The sequence below is a fragment of the Cinclus cinclus genome, chromosome 4 (genome assembly GCF_963662255.1).
Source record: "Cinclus cinclus chromosome 4, bCinCin1.1, whole genome shotgun sequence".
In the NCBI taxonomy this organism is placed as follows: domain Eukaryota; kingdom Metazoa; phylum Chordata; class Aves; order Passeriformes; family Cinclidae; genus Cinclus; species Cinclus cinclus.
The window spans coordinates 42,787,856-42,804,960 of NC_085049.1; the positions used below are offsets into that span (position 1 = coordinate 42,787,856).

General features: G+C 40.4%; 2 protein-coding genes across 11 annotated transcripts in view; both read left to right on the forward strand.

Annotated features, from left to right (window-relative positions):
* Window positions 1-3,306, forward strand: part of USP15 (ubiquitin specific peptidase 15) — a 59,152-nt gene extending 55,846 nt beyond the window's left edge. For all 5 annotated transcript variants that reach the window (XM_062491960.1, XM_062491961.1, XM_062491962.1 and 2 more), the window contains 3 exons: window positions 375-478; window positions 1,016-1,104; window positions 1,405-3,306. In XM_062491960.1, the coding sequence (XP_062347944.1) occupies window positions 375-478; window positions 1,016-1,104; window positions 1,405-1,590 (379 nt within the window). In that variant the 3' untranslated portion in view covers window positions 1,591-3,306. The remainder of the gene's footprint in view (window positions 1-374; window positions 479-1,015; window positions 1,105-1,404) is intronic.
* A 12,102-nt stretch (window positions 3,307-15,408) lies between these two features.
* Window positions 15,409-17,105, forward strand: part of MON2 (MON2 homolog, regulator of endosome-to-Golgi trafficking) — a 65,571-nt gene continuing 63,874 nt past the window's right edge. For all 6 annotated transcript variants that reach the window (XR_009933157.1, XM_062491967.1, XM_062491969.1 and 3 more), the window contains exon 1: window positions 15,409-15,568. Coding sequence is in view for 5 of the 6 variants with exons in the window: in XM_062491967.1 (XP_062347951.1) it covers window positions 15,458-15,568 (111 nt within the window). In the remaining variant the exon portion in view is untranslated. The remainder of the gene's footprint in view (window positions 15,569-17,105) is intronic.

Sequence of the window (17,105 nt, forward strand, 5' to 3'; positions counted from 1 at the left end):
AAATTCAAATATTTTGATGCTCTAAGTGTAAAAGCAGGACTAGGACGTGTTTAATTGAGCAGTTACATAAGATGGGTTTGTTCTTAGCTTCCATGAGAGAATCCAGTAAACTAATGACAAAATGTCTCTGGGTTAAAAGTATAAACTTGGTGAAATAATAATGTAAAAATATGGAAGATTGCTGATTCCTGTTCCATTTCTCACAGAGTGAAAGAGATGCACTGGCAGAGTAGTCTAGTGTATTTTTCTAGGGCATATAAAGTAAAGGGTTTTGAGACCACCAAACTATGGTTAAAAACGCTATTAACATGACTGAGTTTTGTTTGGGTTTTGTTTCCTTTATTTTATTTTGTTTTGTTTTGTTTTTTTAACAGTGACTTGGACATGTCAGAGTTCCTTATTAATCCCAATGCAGGGCCTTGCCGCTACAACTTGATTGCTGTCTCCAACCACTATGGAGGAATGGGAGGAGGGCATTGTAAGTTGATTTCAAGTGTCATCATTCTAGATGTCAGCTTTCTTTCCATGTTGTTTTTGATTGAAGTACTTATCACTTTGAATCAATGTTTTTTTTTAGTGGTTATGGGGCAGTTTCTTTTTTGCTATCTTGCAATGTTTTCACCAGTATTTTAACACAAAAATCTGTATGCAATGAGCTTTCAAGGATAATTGTAAGTTGTTTTATACTTCCAGCTATGCATATTGTGAAAAGATAAAACATAAAAGCTACTGTACTCATACAACTGATTTTGTCTTGCTTATCTGCATTTTTGTTCATTATGCTTGTCCTTGAAAGCAGAGAGAAAAAATTACTGAGGGATTGTATTTTGACTGTCCTTTTCAGTATACATTGTCTTTAGAAGGGAGATGTTAGTGATTAAACTCTATTTGCTAAAAGTAAAGTGTTAAAGTTTTAGTTGGATATGAAGTATGTGGCAGTAACACACGATGGTAACCAACTGTATTACATCTATGAAGATACAAAGTCCTGAGACATTGTACTTTTTCGTCCTAGATACTGCTTTTGCAAAAAATAAGGATGATGGAAAATGGTACTACTTTGATGACAGTAGTGTATCCACTGCAAGTGAGGACCAGATAGTGGCAAGTATCTTACATGTTTCCAGATTTGGGACTGTTGATGTTTTCTTGTAAGGGTAGGAAAAATGAAGAGTAAACCATGAAATTTGTGTTAAATTTGTAGGCAGTAATTTGTGTTCTTTCAAAGGACAGTGCAAACCAAAAATGTTTTGCTACAACATGCAAAAATAACTTATATAAACATTCTAATTTCTTTGTAATTTTACCTTGTATACTTGGCAGCAAACAAAAAGAGTTAGTAACCTGGATTGTAAATGTTTTGTTTGAAGCCTCATGAGCATTCTGTACTACCCTCTCTTACAGTCCAAAGCAGCGTATGTGCTCTTCTACCAGAGACAGGACACAATCAGTGGAACTGGCTTTTTCCCACTTGACCGGGAAACTAAACAAGGTGCTTCAGCTGCCACAGGCATCCCACTAGAAAGTGATGAAGACAGCAATGAAAATGATAATGATATTGAAAATGAAAATTGTATGCACACTAACTGATGGGAAGAACTAGAAGCCATAAAAGAGACTCTATTACTGGGGATACAGAGTGAAAGAGTGAAAATGCCCACCAAATTAAGAATAAAAATCTGAGATGGGGAGTTTCAGATAATAGAATGTAAATCTATTACATTTAAACATGTGCAGTACTTGAAGCGAAACAATAAAAACTTAAACAGAAATTCTCTAAAGCATTTACAGTCTCATATTCACAAGGTATATATAGGAAATCACAAATAAACCCCTTTTAAGTTTTCTGCTGCTGTTCTGATGGATTATGTTTTATTTTGTTTTGGATGTGAATTAATAATTAAAATATTAAATCTGTGGACTTCTGACATTTACTTTCCTAGTACTGCAAAAATACTACTGCCAAGTCTAGTTTCCTGATGAATATATACATGTTCCTTAGGCTGCCAACAGACTACAAGTAAAAATGTCATAAATTCCCAAAGTAGTTTTCTTGAAATTTTTGTTTCTCTCTATTTTTCTTTTTTTTTTTTTTCCTTTCCTTTTTTATTCGGTCACAATAGAAGAAATAGCTTGAAAAAGGTGGTTTAACCTTTTGTGACATAGTGAAACATCCAGAATATTACATTCATCTTACTTCTGCTGTGGAACAGGTTCTGGATTTCATGCTGCATTAACAAAAAAGGTTTTTAATTAAATGTAAGTATCCATTGTTGCTTGCTGGAATCTACTCTGCAGACATAATTCCTGTTACCTTGCTTCTAAGACATGCATATTTTTTTATCTGATAACAGTCCAAAATTTAAATTGTGCTATAAATTCTCTCTCCCCAGTTTTTGTAGTTTGACAGCTTGCAAACTACTTTGTATTAAGGTCAGAGTTAATAGTATTCTGTATCCATAGTAATGACTGTGTATCAGGCTTAGTTGAGAATTTTTTTCAGTATGACCTGCCTTTAAATTGTTAATTAACAAAATCACTTTAAAGGTAGGCCTTTTAATTTTCTTTGTGTGTTCCGGATGGAATTCACCATAGCCTTACAGTGTATCTGAAAAGGTAACTCATAAGAGAATTGGCATTTGCATGTTCAAGTCAGAACCTGTACAGTATATAAGGCATACAAACTCCAAGTTGGGTTTCAGTTAACTATGTTCAGGGGTCCAGGATGCCAAAATAAGTGTGACAGTTTGAAATATTTTTTGATTTGCTGCTTTCCCATTGATCTAGTTGGAAGAATGTATTGTTGATTGCATACAATACTGCCTTTGAGAGGGGCTCTTAAATGTGGGGGCACATGTCACATATCTACTACCTGGAGAATTGCTTGGTGTCCCACTGTTTAAATTTTAAAAAAGAAAAAAAGCAAAAAGTATGATGTTCTTCACTTGAACTAATCAAATACAATAGGTTATAAATTGTGTATTGTAAATAAAAGTTCACTCTGTGAGTGCACATTTTGGTAAATTATTTATTTATGTTAGCATTAAAAAAAGTTTAAAAAATTGCATTTGACCAGGATATAAATGAGATATGTTGGACATGGCTTTGCTTTATACCTTGATATTAAAACTGGTGTTTCATCCTGGTATTTTAAAGCTGCTTTGAGGTTTTGTTTTTTTTTTAATGTAAACTAACCTCCTGCATGACAGAGGTTAAAATTTTGTCTGCACTTGAGTTCACTTGGGTTTACATTTGAAATGCGCATGTTTATTTATACAGATTTCAATAAAGCTATTCAAGGCCTTATTTAGTGTACCATTTTGTTACAAATTCTTTTCCCACAGTGTTTGTGTCATGGGTAGTGTTTGTCAGACTTATATTCTCAGTTTCAATTTGGTTATGTAATGACCAACATGGAACAAGATCAATAGTATTTTAAGTAGATAGTATATATAAAAGGTTTATCTCATGTCATTGGCCCTAAAACATTTATAAGACTGCAAAAACAAAAATGTCAGTTTTGTTTGTTTGTAAAAGTAATACTGTAACAATAATCAAATGCAAATATATTCGTTGTGAGATGCTGGGAAATGAGGGAATACATTTAAGATTAGATAAATCCGGGGGTAGGGGGGAAATGATACAAGCTTTTAGAAGTAATCCTAGATAAGTGATCAACTCTTTGAATAACGGAGAGCCCCCATATATTCATGTTCCTATTTTTTCCATATCTTGTTAGCCTAGCTTGTTTGGAAAAACCACACAGAGCAAAGGATCTCATTTGATGTAAAAAAGGACTTTAGGAGTCTGTAGATTGGAGCTTTAATGTCTGGTAACTCAAGAGTCTTCATGTGCTTCATTTTCCCTATAGAAATGCAAATAAACACACACATGTGGAAGGTTGTATTTGAAGAAATGTACTTATCTACTAATAATTGGATCATCCAACTAGAATTTAAAAGGGTATTGATCAAAGTAACATTTAATTAGGAAAAAAATACCTAATTTTTTTTTTGTTATTGTTAATTTGGCTCCCAAGATTACACACACGCAGTTTATATAATCAGCCTCCTAATCAGAGATAAAAATTAGTAATGCATCTATTTGAGTGTCTCAAAGGTTTCTGGGAGTTCAGTCAAGTTGTGAGTTTTATAAAACAACTATTCACATTAAGATACAATTCTTCCAGTCTGGACACACTTTAAAGTACAGAAAGTATATTATTATTTACAGTGTTTATCAAAAGTTATTGTCAACTCATTATATGGAGAAGAGGATCCTAACACCTGTTACAAATCATGTCAGATAAAAATCTAGTGTGTTTTTCTCATCAAAAAGTTTGCTGTCAATAAGTATCAGCATAAACTAAAATTACAAGATTCAGTTAACAAAACAGTAGGCAGCAGAAGACTTCTTGGAATTCCCACTTACTGTGTGGATTTTGTGACAGCAATATGTCACTTAAAGCCAGGCTGGGAGTGAAGGAGGGGTAAAGAAATGCTGCCCAGGACTTCTTGTTTTAGTTGGCTTCAGACCATGTTCTGGATGTTTTGGTGCAGATAGGTCCCTGATCTGTCCAGCTAAATTAAAGTCCCACCTGTCTTCCTGGCACACTGAGGTGAAATCTGCAGCTTACTTCAGAGCTGATGATACGAGAAAAACCATCAGATGTTCCACAGTTAGATGATGTGGAAACATCTGCAGCATCTGCAGTTACTTGCTAATGCGAAGGCCATAACACCTTCCAGGTTTCCCAGGAAGTTAGCCCTGTATTTTGGAGTACAGTGTATTTTTTCAAGAGATTTGCAATCTTTAGAGGGAAATCAGTATGGCAGGCAAAGAAATTAACTGGCAAACCCACTAGTTTTCTTAAAAATGTATGCTGCTTTCTTTGATGTCAAAGTTGTAGTTGCAGGATATGGTTTTTCATTATTTCTAAGTACTAGTTACTTTGACAAAGAAAATCCCCATAAATGTAGTGAAGCAATAGCAAAAATATATCTGATAGAATAAGCATATTCTTAGTCTGCAGGCAAATTGCTCTCTTCAGATTTTTTTAGTTCTCTTTCCCTGGGGGATAAACATTGTGAAAACAGTTCAGTTCTCTAGTTCTAAGATTGCATGCTTTAGTGGCATTATGTGCTCCTGAGGCAAGCAGAGAGACCTGTCTTACTGGAAAGAAGTTACATCTTGGGATAACATGGAAAGTTGGAATAGTCCAAATGTGGCAAATTTATTTAGGGAATTAACTGAGTTGCTATATGCCAGGTAGCATTAACAGTCATCCTGGGCCAAATTATGCAACAGTTAATACAGGACTCTCTAGATACGGTTTAATGAAAAGTCAATTTTGTTATTTGTCAGGGCAGTAACCAAAAAAGACAGTTGACAAAGATGATAATATAGATGCACCTAAATTATTTCAGTATTTGGCACTTAATTGTCACTTTAAATAGCACAATACTCTCATCAAAACGTGAACATTGTGCAGTATGACGCAGCACAGAGTTTGGGAAATGGCCAACATCCTCAAAATAATTTCCATTACGAAGTCATTGTGGAATAGAGATGTTGTTAAAGAAGCTGGTGGCACTTGGTCTTAAATTAATTTGTTTTCATTCAGTGTGCAAAATATTTAGACAGTATCTACAGAATGTGGAAAGTAGTAAATACCCCTATATCCTCTGTAGCCCTGGTGGACAAGCAGTTCAGCACTGAAACAGGCACAAGAACTGTTTGTCCTTTGATACATCAACAGAAATGAGAAGTTGGCTTCATCTTTCTAGATGGTTGGTAAGGAGCCTGTGAAAATACACTTTTAGAGTTCCTACCTTTTAAAAGTTTGGATTGTAACCTGGGACACATTATCGAAAAAAAGTTGCAATCCCGGAGTAAATACATTTGCACTAACAGAAGGGGAGAAGAAGAACTCTCTCAGACTACTCAGAAGTGCCTCAATTTGCATGTGACACCTTATGAGGGAGGACTTTATGCAGGGCGTCTTGGAGTGTAGGGAAACATTCAGTGAACTAGTGGTTCAAAACTGAAACAGGTCAATCTGAAAACAGAGGTAAATGTGGGAGACTTTTATGCAATTACTTTTTTAAAAAGGAGAAGGAAGTTCCTGACAGAACAACCAGCAGAAGCGAGTGGAGTTCTGTTAACTGGGCTAGATGCCTTCCCTGGGCTACAGAGGGAGGCAGCTGAGAGGTGTAAGCCCTTCCCCTTCTGGGATGGAAAATTAGTCTGAGTCATCTGAACCACCTGCCCCAGCTTTGAGATCTTTGAATCCATAAACATCCTGTTCACAGAGGAATGTTCCTCCCTCTTTAGACCTAATTGTACCCATTAAAAATCACTTAGAAATCATGAATGGAGGCCTGAATGTGTACATATTTGTTCCAGGCTCACCATGGTTTGAGTGAAGGTCTTGCTAGTGTTGTAATTCATCAACAGGGGAATAAAACCCAATCTCTTGTTCAGCATAATGACTGTTACAACTTTTCATCCTTTCTTTCACCATGTCTTCAAACTTAAACTCATTAAGCCACTCCAAACCCTCTTGGTTATACTATCCTAGTTCTGGCCAAGGACATGAGGGACAGAGCCTGGAGCCATGTGTGCATAGCCAAGTCATTGTGCTATTCCATTTTATCTTACACTATGGCCAAGGGCAGGGAAAGGGCTCTCCCTTCTTGGGACAGGGCAGGCATTCCTTTTTCCAGGAAGCAGTGGGGTAAAAATTGTCTTGACCAGAGGATTTCTCTGCCATTGTTTTTCATTGTTTTGGGCTTGGGGGGAAACGGGGCACAAGGAGGGGTGGGGGAACATTTTTTTTTTTGCCTTGGAGCTGCACAGCAACAGGTTGGGTCACTTCCTCATATATTTTTTTGTATGTAGATCATCCTCTTTTTTTGTATACTTTTGTGTTGCTGATATTGTTCATTTTCTCATCTCATTGCTGTTTCCAGTAAGTTGTTCTTTGCTCAGGTTCTCTACCTTTTTTCTCTCTCGCTAGAAGGGTGGGGATGGGGGAGCGCCTGTGTGGGGCTTAATTTCCAGCTGGGCTTAAACCACAAAAAAGACCTTTGGTTTATTGTCATTTCCTCCATGTAACACTTTCCCCCAGTTACGGCCTATACCAAAACATACATCTCCCTTTTCCTTCTTTCTTTTCCATTCGGAAGTGCATCCTTGCCTCTCCATGACAATTTCTGTTAAAACACAATGGCTTGTTCAGACATGCCCCTGTTGAAAAATGAGTAGTCCTTAAAAGTTAAAATTAAAACCTACATATCATGCAATTGGTAAGAAGTCTGCAACCAGCTCTGCGGGCACAAAGGCATTTTCCAGAACACAATGAATGCTGTCTGCAAAGACTTCAGATGAGCTATGCTTGTTTTCAACATCTGTCTGTGTTCTAAAATACATATTTTTTGTATTGTGTAAATATGTCTTTTGCCTGAGGAGAAAGTCTGTAAACACAAGGGACAGTAATTCCTGACTCTGTACCATCTATACCTATTAAAAGCAAATACAAATGACATATTGATTTTTGGTATAGGAAATAATGCCATAGCAGATTTCTTCAGAAAATTTAACCTTAGCTATTTATATAATATTTTTGAGATATGGTAGCGCAGATTAAAAGATAAATCAAAGAAGGTTGTAGTACTACTTTATATGGGAAGTATTGGGTTATCCTCTCAATGTAATCTTTGAAATTCTGCTTGGTTAATGTCATGGTCAGTCAGAAATTGTGATTTAGGAAGCTTATTTTTATAATGCACATTGTTTCTTTAATATCAGAGAGGAAGAAATGGTGCAGAACTGTGAATGTATGTTAAAACAATGAATCATACTAAGACAAGCCAAGAGTATGGAGAAGCCTATACTGCATGAATAGAAAAGATGAATGTAATAAGAAAGTAGCTGTAGGATACTACTAAGGAGGTGGTAGGGGATTTCAAAAAGGAGCTGTGTCCTATGGTTAAAAAAAAAGCAACTACTGAAAAAGTCATTAACAGGCAACCAAAAATTAAAATCTTGGATAGTGGTGGTTTGTCTTGCAGAGATTCAACAAAACAGCAATTTGAGTTCTAGCAAGGGATTTAACTTCTTAGTGAAAGATAATGATAAACCAGTAGAAAATGAACAGTCTAAAGGTGATTCCAGCACATTATGAAGATTGAGAGCTGAGTTCCTAATAATTTTTTAGGAACTAGTTCACAAAGAAAGGTTTGAAATGGCCTGAAGGGAAAAAAAAATAATAAATAACAGAATCAATTACATTGGAAAAGACTTCTAATTGAACCATTATCAACTAGATCATGGCACTAAATGCCATGTCCAGTCTTTCCCTAAACACCTCCAGGGACAGTGACTGCATCACCTCTCTGGGCAGCTCACTCTAATGTCTAACCACGCTTTCTATGAAGAAACTCCTCCTGATGTCCAACCTAAACCTCCCCTGGTACAGTTTAAGACTATGTCCTTTCATCCTGTAACAAGGGGCCTGGGAGAAGAGGCTGACCCCCATCTGGCTATAAGCTCCTTTCAAGTAGTTGTAGAAAATGAGTGACCCCTGAGCCTCCTCCAGGCTAAAGAACCCCAGCTCCCTCAGCTGCTCATCACAGGACAATGATGTGTTCATTTCTTTGAAATTTTACCATTGGTAAGGCTGGTTCTGGCTTTCTGTGATCTTGCCTCCAACAAACTGGGACATTCAAGCCCACCAGACATTTGTGTCACCCATAACGAAGTGTGGCTGAGTGGGTCAGAAGTAGAGCCCTTTGGTAAAGAACCTGTCAATATTTAGTACATGTTAACTTCCAATTTTATAATTGAATTGTTTATCACACATTCTTAGATCATGGCACAGTTTAGTTAGTTATGACTGAAGCAGAGAAGCAAGGCCTTTAGCAATCAACAGCCATAGGAATCTACTGATGACCATGCTGTCAAAGGGAAATAAGGTTTCAGACTGGCTGAACAAGTTTTACATCCCACTTAATTATCTGTTCAGTAGCTTCAGGGCTTGGCTCTCAGGTGGAACAGTGAGTATCCAGATCTGGAATTTCCTATGCTCTAGCCAGCAGGTAGCCAAGAGCACATCAATGCACTGGTGTGAGGAGACAGACAAGCTCATCCGCTGTGCCCCAGGAGCAGGTTCCAGCAAGTGCCTGCTATTTGTGAAATACTAAATAAAACTTGTAGAAATGCTGCCAAAATACCAGTATTAACTAATGAAATTAACTATGTAATTGCCACACATATGCATCCTTGTTTATGGATGTCTCTGCTAGCACATGGGCCAGGGTGTAGATACGTACAGTGATATTGCCCTGCTTTATTTATATTCACGTGTGGAGGTGATCTGGCTACCCATTTTGCTATGAAGGGAAGCATTTGGATCTTTATGATCGGATGCCTTTGGCTGTCTTCCAAATTTCCTGAGAAGTAAGTTCATTCTTTAGCTGTTTGGATCCAACCTGAGTAACAAAATTTCTTTCAGACTGGTGCTTATAAACACAGCCACACATGAACTACAGATATTTATCTCAAGGGCAAAGCTCTCTGAATTAGATAAGAAGTCTATAATCTTCATAAAGCAACAAAGATTACATAAGGTAAACCAAAGCCTCTACAAGCAGCAGTTCTTCATTCGGATCTCTTCAATAAGAAATTTCTAATCCTCATGGGGTTTATAGAAAGAACTGCCTGTAAAAGAATGGAACAGTCCCACTTCAGTTATCTCTGCAAACAGCTGTGCTGGAGGCTCTCAGCACATGGCATGACCATACTGAGTCTTTTCTAAGGTGGGCTGAGTTAGCTACAAATTACCTTGGTCATGCCAGTAGTGTAGCTGTGGCGGTGTGAGAGAGGAAGAATACCTACATGGTGTGCTAGCCTCCATGCTACTTATATGAGTGTAGTGAGTGTAGCTATTTCTATCATTATTTTTATGTGTTCTACAGATATGACTGCAGTCCCTGCTACAGAGAGGCCACCCCTAACACAAAGGAACTAACTTCCATTCAGCTGGTGAAAACTCTTCTGTAGTAATGGTATCACTCAGCAGCCTCAGGGCTGCAATCTGGAAGGATTATTTTAGAGGATTCACCAGAGCCTGCATAAGCATCCAGTGACTCCTCTGCTGCTGCAGCAGCCGAAAAATTTTACTTTTATGCAGGGGAACACCCTTCTCTTCTCTAGTGTTGCTCTGTGATCATTAGATTTTCTGGAGATTACTAGGTGTCTGGAAGTACTTCCACAATTTTCATACAAGCCAAAGAAGACATAGAAAGGAAATTATTAAGACGTAGGGAGGTTTTTGGCAAATAGATGAGAGACCAGCAAATAAAGAGATTGCAGCACAATGCAAATTACTGACATTCTTATGGGCATTTTTAAGTTGCACATCCTGCATTCAGCATGAGATAACCAGGAAAAAAACTTCTGCCAAGGGTGCAGAAGAATGCACTGTCCACTGGAAAAGCTCTGGATGAAATAACAGTGCCTAGAATCACAACTGCTTTGCTTCAACACAGCTATGCCTTTATCCCTAAACCAAAATTCCTAATAAAATATCTGAAGTTTGTAGTGAATTCTGATCATAAGTGCAACATCACTGAAGTTTCTTAATCTGTTGACTGTGACTTGATGCTGTGCTAATTGTTAAGGTGGTAAGGATGGTCAGTTTTGTGTTCTATGTAAGTCAAGTAGCATCTCCACTTCTGTTTCTCTATTTCCTATACTTGACAGAAAAAAAATGTATCAGGAATGAGGTGCATTACACATCATGCAGGGAAAAATCACAGATGAACACATATTAACTCTGTTACTTGTGTAAGGGAATGAAAGACAAATTCAGTTTAAAGCACAAAGTAATGTTTGTTTCCCAGGCCAGCCACATACTTCCTGTGTGAGCTGGAAAGTATGAAGGGCATGGGAGATGCTGATAAAATTTTGTGATTATCACACCTCTGTTGGTCTGTTGTTACATTTCCAGCTCTAACATAGCAATAAATTAATTCAAGCATTGGACAGCAGTTCTTTCTCACAAAAGGTGTTACCAGGTTCAGCTAATTCAGTTACCAGCACTCAAAAGGCCGATAAAACAAACAAACAAACCCAAACAATCAAACAAAAAACCTCACCAAAAGCCACTGCTTTGACAATCTGTTTGGACAAGATTCAAGCAGGAAAAAATGGGGAAAAAAACAGCTTTGTTGTCAGGTTACACGAGAGCCTTGGAAGCATCTAGACCTCTGGTCAAGAGATTTGTGTGTAGGCTCTGGAGTTCTGCACTCAATAGGGAATCACTGCTGAATACCTAATATACATCACAGGTCTCACATTTTGGGCATTGCTGCTTAACACTGTTGTGAGTGACCTTAAACAAAACGTGATATAATTAGCAATAGTTTGCTAATGGCAAAGAGGGTGATCCACCAATAGAGAGCAGCTGGGATTGCTTTTTTAGTCGACCAAACAAAATGTGTATTAACTGTAAGCATACAAACAAAATGGGCACTAACATGTAAACATATGCTCACACCTATGCAGAAAGGAGCAGAGGCTAAATTAATGAAGAGTTCACACTGGAAAACGTACTTTTCAATCTGTTTGTAGATCTAACTTCCTTGCACAGCCACGTCCTAAAGGAACAAGGACTTCACTTCTATTCCATAAAAAAACCCCAAAGAATACCATACACTAGGGGGAAGTTTATTACTTCTTTTAACCCATTTGTGTCACAACAAATACCCTCTTGCTCCACTTCTTTGGTCTGTAATTTAAGGAGCTACTGAAGCGTTCATATAGTAAAGGACTTCTTTGTGCTTACACAGAGCAGTACAATGCATAGTTTTTAAAAAAGACTACAGGACATATTTGGTATTAATACATCTCTTATTGTCTTTTAATTTAAAATTTGACTTTGTCTTTTGGTATGAGTATCTATGTTCAATCTGAGACATTTTTTTTTTTTTGCATTACAAAAAATCACCAGACATGTCTGCAAACATCTTTACTTTTCCACACAATTGATTTTTCCTATCCTGTAGTTTTATACTGTCACTATTTACAGATTTGTATCACTTACAGAACTATACAGGAGTGTAGGTAAAGTGAACTCAGAGAAAAATCACAACTCTTCCCATTATGATGAAACCAATTCATTGCCACAGTGAATGCAATCTGATAGTTTTGCCTCTGTATAGCATGATGACAGAACCCTTTTCTCATATATAAAGCCTGCATCTGCATACATCTACCAGGATGGGCTATAACTAGGACTAAACACCTGAAATTCATACAGGCAAATGCTATCCCATGTTTAATCCAATTAAAACGACTGATGTGCATCATTTGGAATGAACATGAGGTAACTTAATGAGTCACAATAGGTCTCGTGAGCATTTCTGTTGGTAATTAAGGCCATAAAGCTACAGGGAATTATTTCAATCACTCACTGCCCATCACAAAATAACATATAATTTAACAACAAAGCAAACCACAACGTAATAATTGCAGTGCAATACAAAGTTAGCCTAAAAGCTGGGAGATATACCTGAGCTGCAGTCACATGTACTACTCCCAGTTAAGTCAGTTTAACAGCTAACTAGCATTCTTAGCATGCAGGTCAAAAATGTGCCCTCAGAGATGCCCCCATATGCCATGCCACCTTCTGAATCAAAAGTGACTTGAATTGTAACTGTGGTATTATATGTACAAAAGACTGGCAAGCACTTCTGCTAAGGGTTAGGACTATAGGCAATAGAATCTATTGCAATGAAATGCAACTGCAGAAGTCACATTCACAATCAAATCAGTGTCACTTAAAAGGATCCTGGCTAGTTTAAACAGTTTAACTGCAATGATTTAGATAAACTGATAAATCTCTGCATTTACAAAAGGCATACCTCAAAGATGACCTTGTTGTTTATGAGACATGTCTGAGATTCAGGCACATGTTTCCAGTTCTTGTGTTCAGCAGGTCCAGAAGAGTCTTCAGTTTTATAACATTTCCAAACTCGTGAACAATCTTGCAGCATTTGGCTAGCAATGTTGAGCAGACTGAGTGGCTAAGCTGCTCATTGAAAAAAAATGTATGATCAATGTAAATGATACCTGTATGCAAACAGGCAGACAAGTAGATTCAGGGAGTATCAATGTGTCCATGACTTACTGTGTATACTAAATCTGTGGAAAAAATACAAATAACAAAAAGGAAATAAATCATTAACACTTACCTAAGAAATACATGTGCATAGTCAATAATTAATTCATTAATTTGTTCTCCTAGCTAATCATCCATGTTTCTTACAAAGATATTTGGACTGGTCTGTGAATTGCATCAGGCCTGAAGCCCAGAAGAGATGCACTAAGTTGCATCCTTTCCCTTTCCTAAGGGAAAATCCTTAGGAAAATGCTTTTTGGTTAAGCATGTAAATTGTTCTACTGAAAACAACAGTCTCATTCTTTTGTTATTGTGTTTTTTCGTGTTTTTTTTTTTTTAAGTAAGCATATAAAAAAAATTAAAGCTTTTGAGAATACACAGACCAATGCACTTTGAAAGTATAACAATATTCTAGAATCATGTTTGCTTTTACAGGACACAGGGGTGAAATCCTAATTCCTTGTCTGAAGGCACATAAAGCTTGACCACCTAACTGAATTGCAGCAGCATTACACATGGTTTTAAAAACTCACTTCCATTTATCCCATTCTGTCAAGCTAACAGCCAGTACATTGAAAACAATGTAAAGATCTTAAAACAACAAATTACTTAAAAAACAATCCTGCACTCTTTTCTTAACAAAGCACCCCTAAAGATTTATGTATACAGGTACAGTCAACAGGGTGCCAGTGGGAGCGTTTACTGTATAATTTGCAATGGTTTTCACAGTAAATGAACTCAACATACAAGTAGAGATGCTCAAATTTGTGAAAATATTTTTTCATTACAAGCCAAGAAAACCAAAATATTAGAACATTGTCTGAGTAAAACGCAAGACTTTCAGGAAAGTCTGAAGAAAAGCTGTTACTTTAAATTTTTTTAATCATATGACAGTAAAAAAATTTCCATTATTTGTCTTCTTCATAATTTTTTTCAGGACTCCCACGTTTGAAAACTACAGCATGTGAAAACTCACGGATGTTTTCCAACTCTCTGGGTTTACAGATGAGGAACAGAACTGTCCTGCATTATAGGTAGGCAGGCTGCACAGTACAGCATTTGCAGTACCAAGAATATGGAAAAATTATTATTGCAGAGACCACAGTCTTTGTGAAATATTGTTATGGTGAATATATATGAATGGTATCCTTCAGAAGGAAGCTCCCTGGCAACCATCAGGCCTAAGCTTCTTGCATTACTACAAGTAACAGATAATGAAGAGCGTGTGCTGGTTGCTCATGAGCCAGGTTTAGAACTGGGTTAAAAACTGCAGGTATGGAATTCGGAGGGAGACTGCGGGTGACATGGAAGGCATCTAGGTCCCAACCATTGCACACGCCCTTGTTTTTTCCCTGCCTATGTTTATCTTAAAGCTTCTCAAGGAAGAATTAACTTTCGCTTGGCTTCGAGGAAACCTGGGAGCGCTACGCATGCAGGCGGGCTGAAAAGAGCACAGAGCTTCACCCCTGCTGAAGAACCGCTGAATGGGCAAGGCTGGAAGGGACCACTTTGGGACATCACGTCCAACCTCCCTGCTCAAGCAGGGTCACCCCAGAGCACACTGCATAGAGTTGTATTCACACGGTTCTCCAATCTCCAGCGAGGGAGACTCCACAAACTCTCTGGGCAATCTGTTTCACTGCACAATCACCCGCACTGAAAGCAAGAACTTAAGAATTCAAAAAGAAAGCAGTATACCTCGCATTTTGCTTTTTTAAAATCAAACGCTCCTGAGAGCCGGACTTGGCCAGAGGGGACCGACCCCAACACCCCCCGTTGCCGCTCGGCGTGGCCGGCAGCTGCTGAAGCCCAAAGAGCTTCCCCACTTCCTTGCTCCGTGACCCTTCGCGAACGCCGCGGTTTGTCCCCTCCCCACTGCAGCTCCCCAGCGCCGGCCCCGCCTCGGCACAGGTCCCAGCGCCTCTGCTGCCCCTTCACACCGACCCAGTGACACCACGGGGAAGGAACCCCGGGGAAAGAGCCCCGCTCCCCGGGCCGCGCCTGGCCCAGCCCGGCAGGACGGGTCCGGGCACCGCCTCCCTCCCACCCTCCCTGCCGGCCGCCGCCGCTCTCCCCGCCCCCGGCCGTGTGTGCGGAAGCTGCCGGCGCCCGGGATTGTGGGAGCGGGGGGGACGCGGTGCGGGGAGGGGACGCGGCCGGGGCCGGAGGGTTCCGGTGTGGGGTGCAGACGTGTCGGCCGGGGCCGCGGAGCGACAGGCGCTGCCCCCTGCCCGCTCGGAACAGCGCCCGGCCTGGGGCCGGCCCGGCGGCGCCATGGCCGGGACCAGCAGCCCCGAAGCCGTGAAGAAGCTGCTGGAAAACATGCAGGGGGACCTGCGGGGCCTGAGCCTGGAGTGCCGGAAAAAATTCCCCCCTGTCAAGGAGGTGAGTGGCGTCGAGTCAAGCCGGGCCGTGCCTGGCTGAGCCGGGCGGCGGACGCCGTTCCGGGGGGGCGGCCCGGGGCCCGGCCGGAGCGGAGCTGCCGGCGTGCCCGTGCTCCGGTACCCAGCCCGGTGCCGTTCCCGGTGAGCTCCGACCTCCGCGGACCGTGCCCAGACGTGGCTGTGCCTGTCGCGTGTTCTGTGGCTGTTGTTTTCAGCGGAGGCCGTGGGCCGGGCTGTGCCCCTCGGGGAGCGGGGCTGGCGGACAGACCGTCTGTTGGCGGGCGAAGCCGCGGCGGCCTCGCTGCGCCCTCCGGGGAAAACGCGAAGTTCGGCTTGGCCGTCTCGGCACCACCGAGCGAGCGAAACTCGCCGCAAGCGAGCTCGGCGCTTGGGCTTCGCCGGCCCGGCGTGCGGGCACCGAGCGAGCGGGGAGCCCGACGGGCTGGCTGCGGCCGAGCAGGGCCGTGCCCAGCCCCGGCCGGCCCTGGGGCTGCGGTGGGAGCCCGGGGCCCCGCGGGTCTCCCCTGCCCCTCTCTCGAAGGTTGTGGTGCCCGGGCCGGCGTGCCTTACTCCTCACCGATGCGCACCCCTGGCTGCCGGTGTGAGCTGCGCGGGTCGCTCGTCATCACTCCCGCGTCGTTTTGGGGTTGCGTGGCTTTCCAAAGGTGTGGACACAACCGAGGAAGCTTGGGAGACGCAGAAGTTTGGGTTTCCTTTTTTCCCCCCCTTCTTAGAAAGCCCTTTAATAAACTCATTTCAGTAGGATTGTATGTTTTATTTTTGAAAACCGGGTTTATGCTGTGCAGCCTGAGACCTCGGTAATCTCGGTGAGCAGGATTACTTTAATCGAAGAACAGTCGGAATTTTCTTGCTAACTTAAAATATACTTTTTAACTGTATGTTTTTCTGGGATTTTTTACGGTTAGTTTAATTTTTCCCCTAACAGCAGTTTGCCACTCGCCTTTAAAAAAAGTGTTCTGTGAAATAGTAGGAGGAAAAATTCTAAAAGATTAAGTCAGATTAAGATGCAGATCAAGGAGTACATAAGAAAGGCATTGCATGTGTTATGTGACTTAAGTTCCAATTAAGTGATAGCACGTTTAATGTTGTACAAAGTATTATACAGCTGAATTGAAGCTAATGACTGTTCTTGTTTTGAAAGACATGAAGCAACACACTGTAGCAGAGCATGTTATGTACTATTTTAGTTTGCAGAGGAATGCTAGTGTGTTTGAGAAATTTTGTGTGGTCACAGAAAAACAAGAGAAAGTTGTCATCAGTCCTGAGGAATTGTGTGTGGTCACATGTAAATAAGAAAAAGCTGCAATCAGAAGAACAGAAGTCTCTTGTGTGTCTGGAGGGAGATGGGAGTGCTGCTTGCACTCCTTTCTGTGTATTACTGTGTGACTCTTGTTCAGTCTCTGAACAAGTTTCCCCACTGTGTTGGTGTTTATTTTCTTTGCGATCTACAAAGGAGTTGGGCAGTGTCATTCATACGCTAGTATTTTTAGTAATGCTTCGTTAGGTTTGCCATGGCT